The sequence below is a fragment of the Semicossyphus pulcher genome, unplaced genomic scaffold (assembly GCF_022749685.1).
Source record: "Semicossyphus pulcher isolate SPU_LCO1_2020_fin unplaced genomic scaffold, fSemPul1.0.p SCAF_8, whole genome shotgun sequence".
Lineage (NCBI taxonomy): Eukaryota > Metazoa > Chordata > Actinopteri > Labriformes > Labridae > Semicossyphus > Semicossyphus pulcher.
In genome coordinates, this window is record NW_027211759.1 from 1756053 (window position 1) to 1779837 (window position 23785).

The 23785-nt window shown below is 43.5% G+C and overlaps 1 protein-coding gene across 1 annotated transcript in view; it reads left to right on the forward strand.

The window, feature by feature from the left end:
- The first annotated feature begins 3901 nt into the window (after positions 1–3901).
- Positions 3902–23785, forward strand: part of LOC138613011 (neuronal acetylcholine receptor subunit alpha-7) — a 32625-nt gene continuing 12741 nt past the window's right edge. The window contains exons 1-5 of the mRNA XM_069686570.1: positions 3902–3956; positions 9593–9732; positions 15687–15731; positions 20180–20289; positions 22088–22167. Coding sequence (XP_069542671.1) covers positions 3902–3956; positions 9593–9732; positions 15687–15731; positions 20180–20289; positions 22088–22167 — 430 coding nt within the window. The remainder of the gene's footprint in view (positions 3957–9592; positions 9733–15686; positions 15732–20179; positions 20290–22087; positions 22168–23785) is intronic.

Below are 23785 nucleotides of genomic sequence, written 5' to 3' on the forward strand. Positions count from 1 at the left end.
TTTATTTAGCTAATCAATATCTGCTGTTGGGATTCAAACTGACGGTAAGATGCAGTTGTGTGTTTCCCCACTAGATGGCAGTCCATGTTAAGTCCCAGCACTCCCTCATTCATTTCATAACCATTATAAATGATTGAGTCTTAATTAACGTCTTACAGCTGCTGCAGTCTTCAAAAGTTTGATTGTCTCAGGTGAGATCCCAGCAGGTGAAGGATTTCAGATTTTTACTGCATCAACTTTTCTAAAATGGCCATAAGCCAATAACTGAAGTTGGTTTGAACTTGCAGAAACTTGCACATGCTCTACTTTTATATTTGATTTTCACGCACTTCGCTGCAGGCCGTGCAGGTAATAATCCGCAGAGTGGGCAGAGATGTGCTGAGCAGAGGATGCTGGGAAACATCCTGATATTAAACCCATCAGTCTCTGGACCATGGTAGGCTGCACGTGCTAATACTACTGCCACCAGGTAAACACACATGATATTTTTCGTGCATTATTACAGATATTATTACCGTTTTCAGAAACGCACTCGCTGATGACTGAATTTTGCAGCAGCTGTAAATGTTCCTCTCTCTCCTGCAGCCGCCTGTTTATCAGCAGAAACGTCTTAATGGAGAAAGTCATTAAGAAAACGATCTCATTATTCAGCTCTAATTAGCAAATTAATCAGGAGTTTATTTCATGCTCAGAGGAGCAGATGAAAGCCTTCACACTGGAGACTCGGCTCACATTTACTCATTTATTCAAAGTTTATTCCAAGTTTTGCTGCTTATAAGCTCTAAATGATAATCTCGAAGATTTCAGTTTGGTTTTCTTTGGCGGCATCTAACGGCGATAAAGGGAAATTGTAACTAATCTTATCTTAATTCATATTAACAGGCTGAAGTTAATAAGCATGTAAACATATGTACAGTTCGCCTGTGAACATGCTAATATTACCACGCTAAATACGATGTCATGTAACTCTTACAAGCTAAAGGGTAACATGTTTACATGCTTCTGTTTGGCACGTTGAGATGTTTAGAATTTGCCTGTTCACATGCTACTATTAAAATGCTAACTATTGAATTCTGTGCTAATGGTTAGCATGTTAAATACTTTAGAGTTAGCCTGATAATTTTAACATGCTAAACTGTTAAATGAATTCTGTTAATAGGCTAAAGGAGGATTTATGTTAACATGCTGAAGGTTATAAACAGTTCTTTACTCACTGTGATGACAGACAGTTACATCACGACCTTTTGACCTTCAATATTGAAGACAAAGTTGAATATTGAGACTTTATTTTCATCATCTCTGAAGGAAGCTTTGATCTCCAACAGAACCACATGAACATGAGCACATAAAAGAGCTCAACATTGTTTTGAATATAAAATCAGCAGTGCAGGTTTCCTCTTTTCTCCTGCACACAGAGCAGCTAAAAATATCAGGGTTTGTTTTCCCTCCTCTGAAGAATCTGTTCGCGCTCTTGTTGGAATGAAAATAAACTTTCAACCCAGCTGAAGAGAGAATCCATCACAGTGAAGCACAAAGTTTTATCCTGCTTTCTTTCTCCTAGTGTTTGTTTTCATGTCAGAGCCGCAGCGTGTTTCCTGTCAGCCGCCTGAGATTCACACCAGACGTCTCCTGCTTGAAATACTCCTGCAGAAATGAGGAGAAACCAGCGGATGTCAACACGTCTAATTAGATACAGCTCTGCAACATAACTTGGGAAGAAGAAATGTTCAGGTGAAGTCGATGGAGAAGGAAATAAATGTGGATTAAAAACAGTGAGGAGCAGTGTTTGTATCAAAGCACGAGACATAGTTCATCACCAGTCCTAAGATTTCATGGTTTGTAAACCTCTTTTTACAGAATGAACGTTAAATGGTCTATATATAAAAAGCACTAATAACCAACTAAATAAAATAAAATGTAATATCTACATATAAGTCGAGTGTTTCTAAGGACTGTACAGAAATGATCACAACCCCCTTCTTTAAATTGTCGGCACCCCCACGTCCCTAATCTCTGTGGGCTGCAGCGAGGAAACACGTCTGTACGACGTTAGAGAGTTAAAAACAAGCTTCAGAAGTTTTCCCTCGTTTAAATATTTAACATCATGTAAAAATATTTCTTTAACATCTTTGAGGCAGCGCTGGTGAAGAACCTGAAAAGAAACGGTCTATGTGAAAAACAGGAGACGTAAACGTAACGCTGTGGCTGTGTGTGTGTTTGGTTTCTTACAGTGTGCTGTCAGTGTGCCTTTGAACAGCAGCAGTGCAGTCGCTCTAAATAAGGTCTGAAGGTGTTTTCACACCTGGATCCACTGCAGAGGTTCCTCCTGACCCGACACTTTCGTCTGCTGAAGTGTGAAAACTTCATGTTGAATCGGGCGGCGACACAAGATAAGGTGAGGACATGTCCTGTTTCAGTCCACAGCTCAAAGATAAGAACGAACCGGTGCTCCAAGATGTATGCTGTTTAGAGAGCTTCCCCTCGTTTACAGGAAGAGATGTAATGTAAGATATTATTGTGTTGATTGTAAGACTTTTACCTTCATGGAGCAGGTGATCGGTGACTTATAGTCTTTGTCTACGTTAAGTTTGACCTTTTTCACATGTCCATCCACTTCAGGTTTTAAATAGTAAATCACAAAGTAACATATATATATATTTCTTTTCCCTGCCTTATTTTGAAGGAGTTCTGTATGCGTGAACAGAACTGGTAACCTGATACATAAAGACTCAAAGCCTTTAAATAAGTGTTTTAATTCTGATGTTTAATAGAACTTCTGAAGTAAAAATGTGAATTTTAAATAAAACATACTCAGTGAGGTGGAATCTAAACAGAAGCTGACAGGCTGAATCTACCTGTGCTCCGTCCACCTGAGGACAGATGTGACAAACAAAAGTACAAGTATAAAATATTTTTATTAAGATTAGAAGTTTTTCTAACATCTTAAATAGTTGAAAATATTTTTTCAACTATTCAAGACATTTTTTAGCTTGCAGTTGAAGTGACCTGTCAGTCACAGGTAGCCCCGCCCTAACCCCGCCCCTCTTCCTGCTCTGTGTGACTCTCAATGGAGCATCAGTGACTAAATGAACATCATGCTGAAGAAGACTTGAAACTAGAGACTGAGACCATAAACTCATGAGGAACATGTTTACTGAGGGGATATAATACATACATAATACATCAGGAGAGGAGGAGGACGCTCAAACGTCTTTTTGCAACCAGTGTCGTCGCCCCCTGCTGGACATTAGAAAGAATGCAGGTTTAAGGCACTTTGGCATGACTTAATTTCTAATATGCAGACTTTAGAAGTGATGAATGTTTAGGACTATGAGCTCTCTGATTGGTTGTAGTCCTGTATGAATAATCAGGATATTATTGGGTGCTTCAACACAAAGCTGCAGGTATCAGTGCTGAGCTTTAAAACCTCCGAAGAGACCACAAATAAATCATCAGCTCAAACACACACACACACACACACACACACACACACACACACACGCACACACAGCATCCTCCTCCTCAGAGTCTCCAGCTGCCCAATCTTCTCCTTCAGATGTTTTTGGGGGGAGGAGCATCCCCGTCTCTCCCCCATTGTTACAATTGATCCTCTCTCTCTCTCTCTCTCTCTCTCTCTCTCCCTCTCTCTCTCCCTCTCCCTCTCCCTCTCTCTCTCTCTCTCTCACTCTCACTCTCACTCTCCCTCTCTCTCTCTCTCTCTCCCTCTCTCTCTCCCTCTCTCTCTCTCTCTCTCACTCTCACTCTCACTCTCCCTCTCTCTCTCTCTCTCCCTCTCTCTCTCCCTCTCTCTCTCTCTCTCCCTCCCTCTCACTCTCTCTCTCTGCCGGTTCAGGAGGAACTCCGCTCAGTGTCTCGTCTCTGTGTGTCTCAGCTGCTGAGGATGGACGCTCGGATCTTCACCCTGCACGTGCTGACGCTCTGCTGCCTCATACACGGTAGGCTTTACACACACACACACACACACACACACACACACACACCTCAGCCTGTCTGCATGTCAGTACTCTATTTGCTGGGTTGTCTTCTCTCTTTTGCAAACAGATTTTAATGAGAGAAAAATAGAAAAATGGTTTTCCTCTGTAAAGTTCTCTAAAGGTACAGAAAGCAAAAAGCCACGAGAGGTCAAACTTTATTTAAATGTCAAACGGCAGCTTTAATAACTCTGATATCTGATCAGTGCAGGAGGACACATATAATGCAATCAAACAAACTGTTCAGAAATGAGAATAAGAAAGTCTGAGAATGAAAAATGTTTCAAAATAAAAGCTTAGAAAAAGGAATCCGTTAAAAACTCCACTTTTATTTTGAGAATCTTTATTTATATTGCGTGACAGGGACAGAATACGAACACCTGTGAATCCTTAAAATAATCATAATAAATAAATAATAATTGAGCTTTTTATTCCATCTTATCGTCAGAGAGGAGCTCCAATAATCTCTTCTAAGATAAATAATAAACTACTTTGTCTGTCAAAGGTCTGAGGACTTCCTCCCGCGCTGGTTAAACAGGAAGTCATTCGGTGACAGTAAATGTGATGGATGTTTGGAGCAGATACTTGGGGTGATAACTGTCACTCCTCTTCTGCAGATCAGTGGTTTAGATAATTGAGTTAAAGTAAAGATTTATGACGTGCAGGCGTCTGCAGTGAAGAGAGCTACATGTTGTTATTACTGAGACAAACTCCGCTTGAGGTCAGGAGGGGAAGAGCCTTCAATCTTTCATGTCTGTTAGCTTTGCACTTAGCACAGTTTATATCCTTTATATTTAACATCTTAGTTGGACGTGTTTATGTTTCTTTTGGCTGTTTGTAACCGCCTGTGTGTTACTGAAGCTACAGCATCAAAATAAGGAGAAGAACACTGATTATTTCTCTTCTTCTCCTTATTGGACAATGGTGTTAAAAAAAGAAAAGCCACACAGGAAAATAAAGCTATGAGAGGGACGGTGCAGCTTCTGTGGCCTTTAAACCTGCAGGGAAACCATGAAACCCTGCGATCATAGAAACACCTGCACCTGTCTGTTGGACATTAAAGTCGTTTGTGAAATAAGAACTAAAATAAGAGAATGAAGCAGAATTAAAACAGTGAAAGTGTATATGACCTATAAATAGAGTCATGTATTTTAAAAATATGTTCAATGACTTTCTTGTAGTTCGTGTAAAAATACAACAATATTTGTTATATTCAAATCAAATCAAACTTTATCATTTTGCAGGGTAACAGTTGTACAGGACACCATATAAAACTGTGAAAGGTGCTCGCATCTTCTATGAGGTGTTTAAAACCAGTTAAAGTGACGATCTCAAACGATAATCAGTAAGTATGGGAGCGCACGTCCCAGTTTGACCAGACGTCCACGGTCGGCTCCGGTTGTGACTCTTGATTTTCCTGGCTGACGGTCGCTTTCCTTTTCAGACTGTTTGCTTCATCTGAGCGTCGAGTTTGTTTCTTCTTCTTTGGATTTTCACTTCTTGTTGAAGTTGTATCTGTAGTCATCCATCTTTCCTTTGTTTGTTCAGCCATAGTAGATTACTGTTTACTCGTAACACTTGCAGAGAGCTAACTGGGCGCCGCCACAGACACCCAGCCCATAATAATACTATATACTGCAAATGCAAAGGCTTTCATCAGTGGGCCATAGGCTCAGTCACTATGTGTTACCTCATTCAGAGAGAGAGAGAGAGAGAGAGAGAGAGAGAGAGAGAGAGAGACTTAACAGACGAATAGTGCGGGTAAACGTCATGAGAATCAGGTCATGTGACCGTTTAGCAGCCTCCCAGCCTGTAGGAGGAAGCTGTTCAGCAGTCCTGTGGTCCTGATGCTGCGGGATCTCTTGCCTGATGGCAAGGTAGGGAGACACCACTGATGTTCTCTGCTCCCCTCACCACCCTCTGCAAGGTGTGTGGTATTGCAGTTGCAGTTCCAGGTGGAGATGCAGTATGTGAGCGCAGACTCAACAGTGCCCCTGTAGAAGGTCCTGAGGATGTTGGTGGGGAGTGATGCTTGTTTCCGTTTCCTCGGTCTCTGATGCTCGTTTAATAATCCCAGTGGTGTTCAAGACCAGGTGAGATTGTCTGAGATCTCCGCTCTCTCTACCTTGGCGCTGCCAATGTGGGTGGGAGGGGTGTGTGCTCTGGCTGTGACCTCCTGAAGTGGACAATCATCTCCGTAGTTTTGTCGAGAGTCTGTCCAGAAATGTGTTGATTTCAGTTAACGGTAAATGAGCGGCTAACGAGGGGCGGCTAACGAGGGACGGCTAACGGTACAAAAACATTCTTAATTGCCGTCTTTAGTGTGCACGTCTTCCTGTCTTCCCGTCTGTCTCTATCCATCTCTCGCTCTCTCTCTTTTCCTCCCTCCATCTCACTCCCTCATATTATCTGGTTAGGAAACATTCAGGTACAGAGACGCTGCTGAGGTCCCGTCTCCTCCTGTTAAAGGTCAAACTGTCTGAAGTTCAGTTTCTCTTCACACAGACGAGATGTAAGAACGTGTTCGTCTCAAGCTGCTCTTAGGTGTGCAGCTGCTGAATATGAGGGGCCGTTAGGGACATTATTCAGAATGACCATGCATACACACAACTGAAACACTCTCACATAAACAACTGAAACATTATACGCTCACACACACTACTGAAATGCTCTCACACGAACACATAGTACTGACATGCTGACAAATGCATTTCTGGTCACCTAAAAGGTGGAATCGTCGTCATGATCAGTGTAACCTCAGAGCGTGGCGGTCCTTGCTGTGCTGCAGTTACCAGTTCCCACCAGCTCTCTGCAGACGGTAGTATTTTCTCTTAAACGGAGCGCTGCTTGTTCATCTCATCAGAAATAACACTTTAAATGATATAACGTTCTTCATTTGATTAAACTATGACACATATTTACTGTTAACGCTTGACAAGATGTATTTCAAATGCAACAAGCCTCTCATGACATAATCTCGAGGCTGTATTACTGTTGTATTCATAGTATTCCATTGCAGACATCTAGGTGGCAAACAACAGGTGAGTGTGTGAGCGTATAATGTTTCACTTGTTTATGTGAGAGTGTTTCAGTTGTGTGTATGCATGGTCATTCTGAATAATGTCCCTAACGGCCCCTCATAGCTGAAGGCTGAAAGGTGTCACAGCCTGAGGTGAGATCTGTCTGAGGATGCAGACGTCTGCAGTCTGACCTGCTTCAGGCTGCACACTGTTCTGTGTGCAGGGAATCAGTGTTCAACATGTCGTCTTAGAGAAGAGACAAACTTTAAACACACATTTTCTCACCTCTGACTTTAATATTTGTACGTTTGAATATTTAAGCTCGAAGTCAGCTGTGTCCTTATCTCTCCTGCTCAGACTCAAACACACACACACACACACACACACACACACACACACACACTGTACTCTAAAGAGGCTCTGCCTCCATTTTCACATGAAACTCAACTTTGTAACTGAAGTGGAACGAGCCTCATGCGTTGAAGCTTTAATGTGTTCATTTAAACAGACTGACACTTGAAAGCTGTGCAGACAGACTGTCGACTGGCAGACTGAGTTTTATAGCATCAGTGAAATAATAATGTTAATTATTACAAATATATATCATGTTGAATAGGTTTTTGGAGGCTATCATTAGTATTTCAAACGTATCTAAATGAACTCTTCAATCTGTAACTAACTTCAAACCCTGAAATCAACATTAGACACGATGCAGGAATAATTCTGCTCTCTTTTAAAGAAAACGGAGCCGAAGGAGACGAAGAATATTCAGAGAAAAAACTCAAATATTTTGAGATTAAAGTCGTAAATTTGTTTAAAAAAAAAGAGAGATAATAAAGTCATACATCTGCACACGAATCTTCTCTGATCACCCACCGAGCGCATAATGCACCTAACACAGTCGACAGCCACAGACGGGGGCCGGTTGGTTGTTGTCTAAGTAACAACTAAACGACTGAAACACTGTTCTAAAGTCGTTTCGGATGTTTTCTGTCTGTGATGCAGGTTTGTTTGCTTTCAGTGTCCGTCATGAGTCCGTCCATCATCTGTACCTCTTATCCTGTTCAGGGTCAGGGGGCTGGAGCCTGTTTCAGCTGTCATTGGGCGAGAGGCGGGCTTACACCCTGGACTGATCACCAGTCAATCACAGACAACCTTTCACGCTCACACTCACACCTACGGGCAATTTAGAGTCACCAATGAACCTAACAAGCATGTGTTTGGACTGTGGGAAGAAGCCGGAGTACCTGGAGGGAACCCACGCATGCACAGGGAGAACATGCAGACTCCACACAGAAAGGCCCACTACGTCTGAACTGGGATTCAAACCAGGATCCTTCTAGCTGTGAGGCGACAGTGCTAACCACTGCACCACCGTGCAAACGGGGAGGGTAGAAACGTGTGTTTCTGCAGCAGAGGGTCGCTCAGTCTTTCTCCTCTATGAAGTCTGCTTCTTCTTCTTTCTCTGTGCCGAGAAAATAAATCCGCTCCGAGCTCCGTGCCATGAGCGCCTGTGTGAGCAGCAGAGCCAACAGGCAGAGAACAGACACAGGTGAGGGAGGGGGCCGTGAAGGGGGCCGTGAACCCTAACCTACTGTTTCAAACAGGTTCCTATAAACACGATTTCACTAGTTTTTGACTTTATAATCTCATAAATTAAGTTTATTCTCGAGAATTTTCCGAGTTTAATCTCAGAAATGTTTCGTTTTTTCTCTGGATATCTCTCTCCTCCTCCAGCTCCTTTCCCCCCCCTCTTACAGTGGTCCTGATCACCGTCATATGAAGATTGATGCTGTTTATATATTTTTACATTTAAAAGACCTGTTCTGATTTCCAGCTTGAAACAAAAGTAATAATAATGATGCACTTTTTGCAGTTTGAAAAAGTTGGTGTGAAATATAGATCTGAAGCTGAGGGAGCAGACAGCAGGACACTTTAAACCGACGGCTTTACTGCTTTCAAACTACAGAACTTCTGTTTAAAACACCGGCTAATGACAGCACTATGACATCATCACAACCAGAGGAGACATTGTGATGGAGTTTACTGTTTTTAAAACAAAGACACACCAGTAAAATGAGATAATACCACAGCAGGCCGGGTGTGGTTTAAAATGGAAACACTAACTGTGACCTGAGCAGGGACACAGGTGTATTGTTGGTGTCCGCCTCCTCCCCCTCAGTGAACTCGGGTCTCATCCCCTCCGTCATCCCGATGAGCTCTCATCCTCTCTGAGGCTGATGAAACCAGCGTCCATAAAGCCTTTAAGGCCCCTGTAGTGGTGCGATTTTGGGCTGTGTGAGATGAAAGCTGACAATCGTGAGAGAATTGAAAAATCTTTGATCGTCAAAATCAAAACAACGGCCCCGAGATCGATGTGTGACACGTGCGCTCAACAAAAGAGTCTTCAGACAGTCAGAAATCTCACGACTCAACTGTCTCTTCTACAAACCACCCAGTCGCATTACAGACATTACATCACTTTGAAAATGGATCACTAGAACATTGTATTCACTTACTTCTCAGCGCTTCCCTGTGTGTGTTATATTTATGTTCTATATGCTGTGTGTGTGTCTCCAGGCTCCCTGCAGGGTGTGCATCAGCGGCGCCTCTACAAGGAGCTGATGAGGAACTACAACCCGTTAGAGCGACCGGTCAGCAATGACTCCCACAGCCTGACCGTCCACTTCAGCTTCAGCCTGCTGCAGATCATGGACGTGGTACGAACACACACACACACACACACGCACACACACACACACATACACACACACACACACACACACACACACAATGGAGTCTGGTAGCCTCGAGAGAGCAATGTAATGGTTTAATCTACTGCTGCCTCAATAGGTGAGTTTGTTAGGGTTAGTAGGTGTTACACAAATATTGTGTTGGATCCAAACGAAACGTTTAAAACACCAAAGCAGAAGAAAAGCAGGATAACCGATCCAAGCAGCTCCTGTGTTCTGTAAGGTTAAAACCTCAGCCTCAGCACAGCTCTGATTCTCTGCAGGAGAGCTCTGCTTCTCTCATCTCATCTCATCTCATCACACACACACACACACACACACACACACACACACACACAGTTTGACCCAGCTGGTGGTTGTGCAGCTCCTAACCGTAGAAGAATTCAGTGTGAAACAGCAGCACAGCTGGATGTTACTCGGTGAGTGTGGACTGTTTTATATTCGTGGTCTCAAAGACAAAAGGTCAGATTCTAAAATGTGACAGTGAACGCATCGTCAAGTTCTTAAAGGGACACCTACACAAAGACTTTCCTTGCTGGCTTGTCGTTGTGTGTTTCTGATATTTTTTGGGGCATTAGAAAAAGGTTTGAGTTCCAGAGCTGAGAAAGAAGAAGCAGAAACATTTTCACATCAATCTGTCCTTTTACTTTACCAACAAGGTTCAAGTGCAGAGCCGAATAATAATCAAGCCTGTGCAGAGAGATGAGGAGACTGTAACCTCCCTCACATTGATGCATAAAACCCACACTAACGTCATATTTCCCATCTCACTGTGTCTCATCTAACTCTCAGGTTTAATCCCTTCCAGCCTTTATCACACCAAATATTTCTGACTGTTTCTCAGCTGAAGGAGAAGTTGTTGACATGCAGGTTGTCTCTTGATATCAGATCTTACAGTGTGTACTTCTTCAGTCATAAGCCTGGGGCAATAGGAAACACTGTTGAATAGAAGATACAGAACCCGAGGAAAGCCTAATGAGTTAATGAGGTAATTAAAGACTCTCAATGTTCCACAGCACAAAATAAACATAATATATTTTGTGGGGGCTCAATAGAGTTTGATCAATAAACTGTGAGTCAGCCTGAGCTCAGCTGAGTGCTGAGAGTTCAGCTTTTACAAACTTTACTCTACTTTTACTCGAGTGTTTCATGTTTTTCAGTTACATTTAGTTAAATACTAAATAATTAAATGTGGTAGATATTTGGGGATTAAAAAGACTAATGGGTGTTTTGGAATTGCTCCAGTAGATTGCTGCTAAAGGAAGAAGACCTACAGAGACGCTTTTTGGAATCTAGAAACAGCTATACCATCGCTCTCCTAAAAGCCACCAGACTCCATTGACAAAATCGGTAATTTGACCTCATAGAACACAGGGGCTGTTTGTCTGCCGCTGCCTCGATCAGTTGGTTTTTTTTGTCATTTTAAGTTGAACTTGTATTTTTAAACTTCAAAGTCCCTGAATAACACAAACAAGCTGACCAATCGAGGCAGCGGGGACCAGCAGCTCCTGCATTCTGTGAGGTAAAATCACTGTTTTTATCGATGGAGTCTGGTGTGTCCACTACAAGTTCTTGTTTCCACTGACAGCTCAGATTGTTATTCTAAGTGGAGGAGAAGATTTTTTTAACCACAAACAGACGTTACATCGCTCTCTTCAAACACACCAGACTCCATTAACAAAAACAGTGATTTTACCTCATGAAGACAGGAGTTGCTGACCTACTTCCTCCTTGATTAGTTAGTGAGTTTGTGTTATTGTTTGACTTTAGTGTTTGAATTGTTAGTTCAGATGGAACAGAATATTTGTATAACACACGATAACCAAAACAAATGTGTCACACACTTAGAATAACAATCTGAGCCTGTCAGCGGAAACAACCAGAACTGTCAGTGGACGACCTTTGTGAGAAAGAAAGAAACATTTTGATAAAAAAATCTTTGATGTGATATTTTAAAGTAATCTACTAAACATGCTTCGACACATTTTTTGTTTTGTTGTGTTGTGAAATTAGGAGATGAGAAAAACATTGAAACGTGTAACCAGAAGAAAATTCTACACAAAGAGGTTTTATATAAATCAATTCATCTTAATTAATTATAACTTTATCTTATCTCATCGTTCATTTAGCACCACCTCTCCTCATGCCTTTATCACATCCTTTATTAGATTGAATGCCAGCTACAGTCAGACTTACAGCCCATGTCATCTGTTTCCTTTGAATTGCTCCTCATCAATTATAAAACAATTATATATCTGTAACTGCTGTCTTCGTTATCTGATCTCGCCATGTTTCTCGTTTGGTTAATTTGGATCAGTTCTGAACAACTTCATCTTTCTGGGCTTCATCTATTTCATATTTCCTTTCTTCATCACAGTGTCTGAGTCCTCCTTCTCTACTCGGCTCGTATTTCATGACTTATTAATATCAGATAATGACACAGATTCATATTAAGTACAGACGCAGCTTTTTCTCCTCCGTAGCTCGTCTCTCAGATTGCTGTTGTCAGGGTTTATTTTCCAATCTCAGGTGAATTATAGGTACAGAATCTCCTCCTGCAGTTTATTAAACGCAGCCTGACTTATGTAAGTACGTCTGCCTCAGTCTGCGAGCTGCAGGCTTTGTTAAAGGAGTCTTCTGAAGGCTGTGGAAAACTTCATCTCGGGGGAGTTTCCTCCACACTTAATTTAACATTAAACCTCATTTAGTTCCCACATTTGAAAGCGTCCAGAGCGCCCCAGCACAGCAGACAGCACGCACAAAGTTATGTAACTATACAGGCATGTTTTATTTTATCTCAGGAAATGTGATGAATTTAATCTCTTAAAACTGCAGATTAAAGGGTTATTCATGTTCTTAAATGACAGAACGGTACAAAAAGTGGGCGATGTGTTCATCCTGCAGCAGTGAAACAGGCTGTAACGGCTGCAACATAATCCTTGATGGGTCAAAGGTCGTCCACTGACAGTTCTTGTTGTTTCCACTGACAGGCTCAGCTTGTTATTCAAAGTGTGTGACAACATGACAGAAAGGATCCCTACAGAGATAGACCTTTTTGTTACAGAGGAAGAGGATTTATAAATTGAACAGTGTGTGCAGGCTGAAGGCATCACCTCGAGGTCTCTTGAAATAATAAATGGTGTGCCCCAGGGCTCAGTCTTAGGGCCACTGTTATTTACATTTATATCAACAGTATCGGTCATAATGTTCCCAAAGCAAGTTTTCACTTGTATGCGGATGATACCGTTATTTACTGCTCCGCTCCAACACAGTACAAGATGCCTTTGATACCGTGCAACACACTTCTCATGAGTTAAATTCAGATAAAACTAAACTCATGATGTTAACAGACTCAAAGACAAAGCCTCTGAACCTGCCATCTATTGTTACATTTCAATGTGAGTCTGTATCTTATCTTCATCTTATCTTATCTTAAATACCTGGGATTCTTATCTGATGATTCGCTATCTTTTAAGCTTCATATTCAGCAACTCGTAAAGAAGTTGAAGCTGCGGCTTCTGTTTCAGAAACGAATCATGTTTTTCTTTTGCTGCAAAAAGAAGACTTGTTGCTGCGTTTATGCCACTTTTCCTGGTGAAATAAATAAATAAATATAACCACAAACAGACGTTACATCACTCTCTTCAAACACACCAGACTCCATTGACAAAAACAGTAATTTAACCTCGCAGGAGCTGGCTTAATTTTTGTACAGTGAGCGGAGGAGGAGACGCGTCCATCTTTATATACAGTCATTGATTTGGCTCTGTTGGCTCACACCTCATCTAAGTGTTTGTTCTTTTCATTGTGACTTTAAACTCTGTGATCGTCACTCGCTGTGCAGCAGCAGCCTGACAGGAGGCTGTGAGCTGAGTGTGACAGTTATCGTCTCTTATTATTTCAGTTGCTGAGCAACGTTTCACAGCTGCTGCTTTCTGTGCATCATTGAGTTTTTTATGCAGACAGGAGGTTTTTCTTTCTGCAGGTCGGTCAGGTTCGGTCTGTGTCTCCCCGGTGAGGTTGAGGTTGATCAGACTGATCTCTGCTTTCTGTATCCGAGGACGATAGGCTTTACAAACACATCGTGACTTTGATCGAACGTCCCTGCAGACTTTAAAGCCTCTGCTGGAAATAATTTATAGTACCATTTCTGTAGAGTGTGAAGTCATCTGATTTCAGCAGCAGGAAACTGATCAGCATCACGGTCCAATGAGAGCGCTGCTTCAGTAAAAATACACGGTCATGTTTTATCCAAAGTACACATTGACTCTGCTTGGGAGGTCAATGTTTTCATTTTCATAAACCACTGCGCTGCAAACGTGTTACAACAAAAATGGAACCTTCTAGAGAGTCTCTCACATCCAACCGAGTCTCAAGACCGTTTGTGAAACTTTCATGACATCTGATATGAAGAGTTGTCGACAAGGACACAAAGGTAATGTCCTTGTAGTGTTTCTATGATTTTCAAACCAGTGTAGTTCTAATAGAAGTATGTTTTGTACCTGCAACACACCTGTACCTGTACCTGTGTCAGTCAGCACTCCGGCATCACGTTGCAGTTAGAGATGGGTCGTGATTCTCGAATATTTGAGTAATCGTTCATTTATAAAAAAGTCAAAACGTTCATGCGACTGTCTCATCTTTAACATATATTTCTTCATTGTTTTACCGGCGCCTGGTTGTAATGCGGTACTTTCACCACACGTTGGCTTTAGTGCACCTGAAAGCTGTTAAATAAATAACAAGAGAAGAAGAAAGCATTAGTGCCAGGTGCCGGTAAGGCGGGTGTGGCGCTGTGAGATTCAGAACCGGAGAGAATGGCAGAGACTTCTGCAGCTGTCAAAGAGTTCTGTGTGGGAAAAAGAAACCAAAAGGAGGTCACGTGCAAAGTTTGAAAGGTAAAACTAGCATATCATAAGTCTCCAACAACTCTGTCACATGAGAGCGACATAAAACCAACAGAGCTGTGAACTACATCAGTCTCTCTCTCTCTCCTTATGTCAGTGTGCGTTTACGTGCATCAAATAGCCGTGAGTCGAATGAAGACCCCGGCAGCTTCCAGGACGTTCTGCTGGAACCCTTTCTATCTTTTACTTTGACTTGTGTCCTGTGTGACACCAGAGTTTCACACAGATGCATTATTTAATCAGAACCATGAACGCTCCTGTGCAAAGTTGTTTAAGTCCCGAAACCCAACAAAGAAAGGTCGTAGTTCGGTCATGTTGAATCGCAGAGACTGCCTGGCTGGGTTTAGAAAAAGATGTGTTTGGTTAAAAAATGGTTCATCAAGGAAAGACAAAAGAAGGAAGTCGAGTCAGGTTAAGTATGCTACCTAACGTATTCAAATAAAAGTATTTGAACTTGTCTGACAGTTTCAAACAGGGCACAAACTGTGCAGGGCGAAAGTCTCCTGATTGTGTTTGACCCATCCATCGCCCCCAAAAACAGACCCGGTGGACTTTCTGCCTCCTGACGCTACATCACCAGACGTCCTGAAGGCTTACAGGCATTAAATAGATTTCAACAGACATGAATGAGTTTGAAATATCGACTGACTTAAAAAGCAGGTAAATCCGTGTCACTGACCAGGTCCTTGTGTCCACAGCTCTTCGTGCTGTGTTGATCTCTGGCTCTGCATTGTTTCCTGTGTTGGATTCATCCTCCTCGTCCTGCAGGGCGGCCGCTTGCTTACAAACCCCCGTCTTTAATTCCCTCTGTACGCTCGGCTACCTGAGAATCTATTAGCAGGCCGGACATTCATCAAACTGAAACTACTTATATTCACCCCCCCCCCCCCTCTGCTGGCACGCCGCCATGTTCAAGATGAATTTAAAGGGATGAAACAAACAGAGTGGACAGACTGTTGACCACAGCTGCAGAGCAGCTTCAGCTCATCTGCTTTCTGTTGTTTTCTGTTGTAGGATGAGAAGAATCAGGTGCTGACCACCAACATCTGGCTGCAGCTGGTGAGTTTCCTCTACAGCATCAGGTTTCAACTTTCCTCATCAGTTCATGAATGATTGTTTCAAGAAGTATGAGGACAACTTTTGGTTGTTCTAAAAACTGTCTTTGTAGCATCTGTAACCAACATACATCAGTTTGTGCCGCTGTGTTTGCCATGTGTTCATTTGAGTGAAAAAAGCGTCTTTAGGCGGGAGTGGAACTACAAGATGATCAGCTGATTTTGGGTCTGATTCCCTCCTTCAGTCTAAAGTAAGTCCTGATGTTCTGATGGTTCTAAAGATGATCTCTCAGATGTTCCTGGTGTGAGCGATGTTATTGTGATTTTACTTCCCCCGATCTGCTCAGAAGAACGTCGTGTTCGCACCGATCCACTGTCAGTGGAAACAACAAGAACTTTTAGTGGACGACCTTTGATCTGACACATTGCAGCCTGTTTTACTGCAACAGCTGAAGCAACCTACTGGAGACATTCCCAAACATTTAGTTTTAGAGTCATTTATGCAAAAATATACATGAAAATACGGCCCAGTTTAAAAAACAGCATGTAATGAATCATCAGCGAGTGTGAATCTCTGCGGGACCTTCATCCAGAATCCCCCTGCTGTCATTGGGACGACACTTCCATTACAGAAAATCAAACCAGTGTCACTTCCAGCCGTTACAGATGAGTCTATCTGTGGCGCTCAGGCCGCCGGGGACGGTGTGTAAACTGAGTCTGCAGGAAAGAAACTGAGTAAACATTGATAATAAATGGAAGCCTGCAGACACATCATCCCCTCCTTCCTGCAGCTCGGCTTCCAGAGAGACTCCAGCTCTGCTACTTGACCCAGATAAGTTTGTGTGTGATGGAGGAAAACTTCATCCGCCTGGCAGCGAACAGAGAACTTCTTTTTCTGTTTCCACAAATACTTCATCTTCTGTTCTGCCTCACACCTGACTCCTCCTGCTCCTCACCTTTCTGATATCAGCTCCTGCTTCTCCTTTGTTCGCTCTAACTTCACCTGGGTCTATAAAAAGCTGCTTCTCTCCCCCGCTGTCGATCGGGGCTGACTCTGGTGTGAATGTCAGAGCTAATGGAGAGCGTAGAATTCATTACCAGAGCTTCCTAAACCTATTTCATGCAGCTGTCCAAATGTAATTAGGTTTCATATCAGGTCCCGAGGAGGGTGTGTTTGTGAAGTGGTGATGCACTAATCCGGTCTAATCTGCTCCTCTCAGATGGAAAGGTTGGTTCCTCCCCAGAGGCTCTGCACTTCCTCACCGCAGCACCTCCCAGGACCAACTGGTCTTTTAGCTTAATTCAATTTGGTTGTTACCTCTCCTGCTCCTCCTCCTCCTCCTCGTTTCCTTCTTCTGCTGGAGTCAGTTTTTTTGTAAAAGGGGATGAAAGTGTGTGAGCGAGAGGAAACGTGGAGCTGAAGCTGTGTGGGAGAGTAACTGCAGCTCCTGACTCTTGGATTCGCTCAGAGATCAGAAACAGAACAGAAGGACAAAAGAGAAGCAGGATACAGGTTCCAACACTTGAAACACACAGCTCATGAAAGACAGAAGTAAAAACTCAGTATTGGATCAATTAATTAGATGGTGGGACGAGATAAAACAAACTTTATGGCAATCCATCCAATCGTTTGTAAGATATTTCAGTTTGAACAAACCAAGTAATACCGGGGTTTACATTGCTGTGGTGGCTAAACCTGTTGGATCCTCAGCTCATGTGCAAATTTAGCATCGAACTAAGACTTAAAATCAGCTTCTTTACCTGAATGTGGTGCATCATGGGTAATGTCAGTGTGTCTGTGGGAGCTGGGTGGATAGGGTGTCTCTGTGCAGCGTCTCTGTTCTGGATGTCTGACTCGGCGCTGGAGGACGGGGAGCAGCTCGTTCTTCCTCTCGGCCTTCACACACTCATCGTGCTGCACTTTGTTCTTTCAGCTTCTCCCTTTTTATTTTTGCAAGTTGAATTTTAGTGGCACGTCTGATTTCCCCTCAGCCTCAGGACCCAGAATGCACTTTTATCTCCGAGTGAATCCCAAAGGAATCTAAATCCTCAGTGTTGGTTCCTCTCCTATCAGTCGGTCTTTAAATGTTCAGGAAGAATTAAAATGTCCTCAGAGATCCAGAAATAACCCTGAACTCTGTCAGGGAGGATAATCCTGTTAGACGCTCCAGCATCAGACCAAATCTGACTTTAATAAGGAACAAGATAAATCTGCATATGAAGTTTAATCTGGAAGAATCTGGACAGGTTTGTGAGCTCCTGCAGAGTCTCACTGTAAAGTGCATTTTGCTTTTCTTCTTATTGCGTCAGCTCGTTTCTTTCCTGTCCGCTGTGCAGCGTTCTTTGTGTCTCTCGTCCTTCTCTGACTCTTTGAGCCTTTGAACCTTTTAAAGCGCAAACATCCCACCTGCTCGTTAAATATACATGTGAAGCTGATCTCCTCCTGATGTCTGGACTGTTTCTCTGTGTGTGCTTGGTTACTGGTGGTTCCAGTGTAATTGGAAGGCAGTGATGTTATTTATTGGATAAACAGTCTTTCTATGAGTTGTCAGCATCAGTTTGCAGACAGACATTAAACCTTAATATATACTGGTAAAAAAGAACTACAACAGATTAAATAAGTGATACACATTTAGCATGGAAATCGGATGATATCATCGTGTAAGGTTAGTGAAATTAGCAAAAGTATAAACTGTAAAATCATATTTTTATTCAACAAGTTAAATGACCATCCATCCACTGTCTTCCGCTTATCCGGGGTCGGGTCGCGGTGGCAGCAGGCTAAGCAAGTTGACCCAGACGTCCCGCTCCCTAGCAACGTTTTCCAGCTCCTCCTGGTTCCCAGGCCAGGCGGGATATATGATCCCTCCAGCGGTCTCTTCCTAAGTTGAAGTGCCCGATAAACCTCCAAAGGGAGGCGCCCAGGAGGCATCCCATTCAGATGTCCGAGCCACCTTAACTGGCTCCTTTCCATGTGGAGGAGTAGCGGCTCTCCTCCGAGCTCCCTCTGGATGTCTGAGCTCCTTACCCTCTCTCCGGTGCACCCTGCAGAGGAGACTCATTTTGGTTCCTTGTATCCGCGATCTAATTCTTTGGGTCACTACCCAAAGCTCATGATAACGTAGATCGACTGGTAAACCGAGAGCTTTGCCTTCAGGCTCAGCTCCCTCTTCACCACGACGGTCTGGTACAACGCCACATTACTGCTGATGCTGCACCGATCCACCTGTCAATCTCACGATCCATTTTACCCTCACTGTGAACAAGACCCCGAGATACTTGAACTCCTTCGGTTGAGGCAGACACACCCGAGACTCCCGGGGCAGACCCAGAGCTCGCTGGAGGGATCATATATCCCACCTGGCCTGGGAACGCCTCGGGATCCTCCAGGAGGAACTGGAACACGTTGCGGGGGAAAATGGACGGACGGACGGATGGATGGATCCATTGGGCTGCACAAGAGTGTAGCAACAAACGATCCATTTGGTTGTATGCGTACTTGTATCACTGTTTCTGTGTCACACAAGGAAACACAAATAAGCCTCTCTTCTAAAATCATCGTAGGTTTCTTCATGTCACGTAATTGAAACTTGTTTATCACATTTTTTTATACATTTTTAATCTGGAAACATGAAACAGATTTCTGAAACATTTCTCAGAAGTTTGTACCCAGAAGTCTTCAGACGTGTTCGGCTGAATCTGTGCAGCCGCTGCGACTCTGCTGCTTCCAACAGAATCCTCGGAGGAAAACATTTCAGCTCAGTGACAGGAAGTAAACAAGACTGAAGGAGACGTGTGTGACCTTCACTGCCTCAAACCATCGACGGAGCAAAGAGCTCAGAGAGCCTCTGATGTGACGAGGGCCGAGCCGGCCACAAGAGCTGTGAATGCAAATGAGACATCAGCTCAGTCCTGATGTGTGGCGGCAGCAGGCTCGGCTCGCTCACAGCTTCAGACAAACACAGAGAGGGAAAACAACAAGCGCTGATACAGAAGGGACGTCAGTTTAATCCAGATTACAAGAGGCTCAAATATGGAGGTCGAGGGAAGATGAAGTTCTGCTTATCAGCTCGTTTCAGACACAAGACACCGACATGTGTCTGTTCTTACAGTGATTACTGAGACCAAACGTATGAAATCTATTCTCTCAGACTGTTCTCAGTGCAGCAGCTCTGTCAGAGGGCTGAAGGCTCCTCTAGCTTGTTGTTTAGAAGTCAGACACATTGGTACGTCAGCTCGATGCAGAAACTTAACCAAACCGCAGCCTTTCATCAGCGGGCCACAGCCTCAGTCAGCATGTGTTACCTCATTCAGAGAGAGACAGAGACTTACACATATTTATTTACATGAACATCTTCCAGATTTTACCTTTAAAGCAAATGTATCAACGTGCACGACCAGTACAGGGTTATAATGTAAACAAGCATTCTCTGTGTGTTCTTGTGTTCTCAGTACTGGACAGATTTCTACCTGCAGTGGAACATGTCCGACTATCCAGGAGTGACCAACGTCAGATTTCCCGACAGCCAGATCTGGAGGCCGGACATCCTGCTGTACAACAGGTACGCCAGCTCACAGGTAGCAGCTGGAAACAGCCGAGACGTTCCTCGTGACTCCCAGCTGTGTGTTCAGAACTTTGACTGAACTCTGCGCTTGTTATTCTTTATAGTTCATAACTTAAGATGAGATACGTCAGGTTTTGAAGATAAGAACTGTGTTGATCCCCAGACGGGAAATCTGGTTGTTGCAACAGCACAAGACAAGTAGCAAGAAGGCAAGCACAGAGAGAAACTGATCAAAAGAAATAAATAAATAAGAGGTTTAACTGGTACACAGAAGAGACATGAGGGACATCAGACATGGTATGGGACAAAGTGACATGTAAGGGTAATGGCAGCAACACTTAGCAGTATGAGACGGCACCGTATTCATTAAATGCACAGAGAACTTTGAAGGACTTCTTTCTCAGCACAGCAGTAATTAATAAGTAGACGGATAAGAAGAAACCTCAGGGGGGTGTTGTGTTTGCTGCAGCACTTTTCGCACCTTTACCTTCACCTGTGTGGCTCTGAGTGACCTGAGGGTTCATTTTCAGAGGTGGATGATTGTTGCATCCCAATAACCCTCCACTCCTCTTGGCCACATTCCCAGAAAAAAAAAAAGGAACAACCGGATCAATTTGTCTCCTGTGGACTGAGAACGTTTCAGTTCTCGCTGAGACAACGCGGTTTATTCCCTCAGTTCTGACTCAGTAAACAAGCTAGTTCAGCTAATTCCCTCCTGTTGTCAGCGCTAAAGATGGTCTCTCCCCCTGTCGGGACGTGTACCTCTCTGTTAACACATCGTCTCTGGCGGCTGTGGGAGGCTCTCCGCTGGATGCTGACGAGCGTCTCAGCTCATTAAGCGAGCAGCGTTCAGGAGCAAAGTTTGATCCTGGTGGGAGGTGAAGAGGGAGGGCAGACTGTCAGAGGGAATATTGACCCGGCTGGCTTTAATGAGAGGGGGTCAATGAGCGGGATCACAGTCTGACTGTGAATTATTATTGGGCACTTTTACAGTAAATTCTGTGTACTTCAGAGTTTACTTCTTTTTACAGTCTGTGAAGCGCCAACGTTTGGATGATACACAGCAAACCTGAGGAAGCAAAAACACAATCTTTACTCGAGTGAACAGCAGCATCAGTGCAGCGTCCAGGCTGTGAAACGGCCTCTCAGGATAAAGGACATTTCTAGCAGCTGTTTCTATGCTAAGCTAACTGAAGCTAACCTCATATTTGGAGACTATTAAAATGAAATCATGTGAACTTCAGATCAAAAACAACACAGTGAAAATAATGAACATTAACTTTGCTCCAGTGTGTAAATCAGTTGCTGCTGCTCGTCGGCCATGTTGGCTGCTTCTCTTTCATCCACGTGGCTCCGAGTTCTCCCTGTCGCTCACAGACATCAGATTCACGAGACGCCTCTCCTCCACGCTCCAGTTTCCCTCTCTGGTTGTCTTCACTCGTCTGTTTCCTCCTTCTCCTCATGTGACGTCTGTCCTGTGTGATGTGACCTGATGGAGACACAGAGGAAGCAGCTTTTCCATCAGTTATTATTATTTCATTTAGGTTAAAACTGGTCTGGATGTTGGGAAGGCATCTAGCAAGGATGCTAAATCCCCCTTAAATGCATTAAAGCTAAGTAGCCACGAGCTACGAGCCTGTTGTGAACATGTAAGGAGGAGAGAGTACAGATATTACGGGGGTAAAAGGACAAAGTAAACTCTTCTTAAGTACGCTAACACAGTGTTTGTACTTTGTTGCTTCCCACTTCTGTTTTAACATGTTGGATGTTCACTGATGTTAATCTTCCTCCACAGTGCTGATGAACGGTTTGATGCCTCCTTCCACACCAACATCCTGGTCAACTCCACCGGATACTGTCAGTATCTGCCTCCAGGTAAACACCCACAGGCCCCGCCCACTGCTAGACTGACTAACCAGCCCCTGTAGGCCCCGCCCACTGCTAGACTGACTAACCAGCCCCTGTAGGCCCCTTATGTACTTTTGTTTATGGCCCAACAATGCTTATTAGTAACTGTTAGCATGCTAACAGGCTAATGTAAGACGGTGAGGTATGCTGGCATGCTTTCGTTCAGAGGTGGGAGCAAGTCATACATGTGCAAGTCACAAGTCTTAACCTTCAAGTCACAAGCAAGTCACAAGGAACAAACAAGTCACAAGTCGAGTCATATGAAATTCTGATTATCTAAATAATTAAGTTCAGCGGTCATGAGAAAGGGGCGTGGCATGTCACGAGAGGACTCGCGTTAACATTTCACCTGTAACCATTTAGCCATGAGTGAGCATGTAGCTCTGTAGCCATAGCAACATGCTCACAATAACGTTAGTTTACCTGGTGATATGGCCCCGAGTCAGTCCCCCGACTGTGTTTTTCAAAAAGTCAAAGTCAAGTCGAGTCTTTTATCAATGTTAGCCAAGCAAGTCTCAAGTGCTCAAAACTGTGACTGGAGTCTGACTCGAGTCAAGTCATGTGACTCGAGTCCCCACCTCTGCTTTTCTTAACTGGAAATCTCATTAATGATTCTGACCAAAGATGTAAAACGTTAAAGTAAAGCCGGTTCATCAACAACATGTCGGTCTTCAGAGTGAAACGGTGACTTGGAGCTGTGCGCAAAGACGAGAATAACGACGATAAGACGATAATTGAGACAAACTGTTTGTCCTCAGGAGTCGTTACAACAGCCAATAAAAAGCCTGAACTCTTTGGGAGGAGTTAACGACTCCATCAAACCCTGACAGAAATATATCCTACAGACTGCTGCTTCATGGAGGGGGGGAGGGGTCAACACAAGGTCGAGGGGTCAACAGGAGGAGGTCAGGAGGAGTTATGGTCCTGATTCACTGAGACTCATCATGACTGTTTAACACTCAGCGATAATCTCTGTAACTTTTATTAACCTGGACTCAAACAGCACGAGCGATGACATCAGATTGTGTTCAAACTTACAGAAGGAAACAGAACAGTGTAAACGTGCTGAGCGAGCAGCCACTGATGGCTTCAGCCTCATGCGTCAGGACGATGAGGGAAACCCATCAGCTGATTAGAAATCAATAACTAATAAAAGTCCTAACAGCTCTATTACCACTGACAGCTGCTATTGATCAGTGTGAGGTGGGGAGCGCGGAGATGACAGAGACCATCTCAAACTTTAAGTGTCAGAAAATATGATTAGATAGGAATACAATGTGAAAACAATAGAAGCATCTTTGTTCTCAGTTCGACACATCAGCTGAAAGAAAGGATGAATGCTGCAGAGATGAACTATTAAAGAGCTCAGAGCATGAAGGCTGAAGATGCAGAATCACAGAGCGCAGAGTCAGCTACAAAGGAAGCTCTGCACATCCTCATCTAAAGACTCAGACTAAAACAGATTCTTACTCAAATCGCTGCTCAACACAATCCAGATCTGGTTCGGGTTTTTGGTCACCACCATACGGCCGACGCGTCTCCGCCTCCTCTCGTTGTACTAAAAGTGAAGCCTAATCTCGCCCGG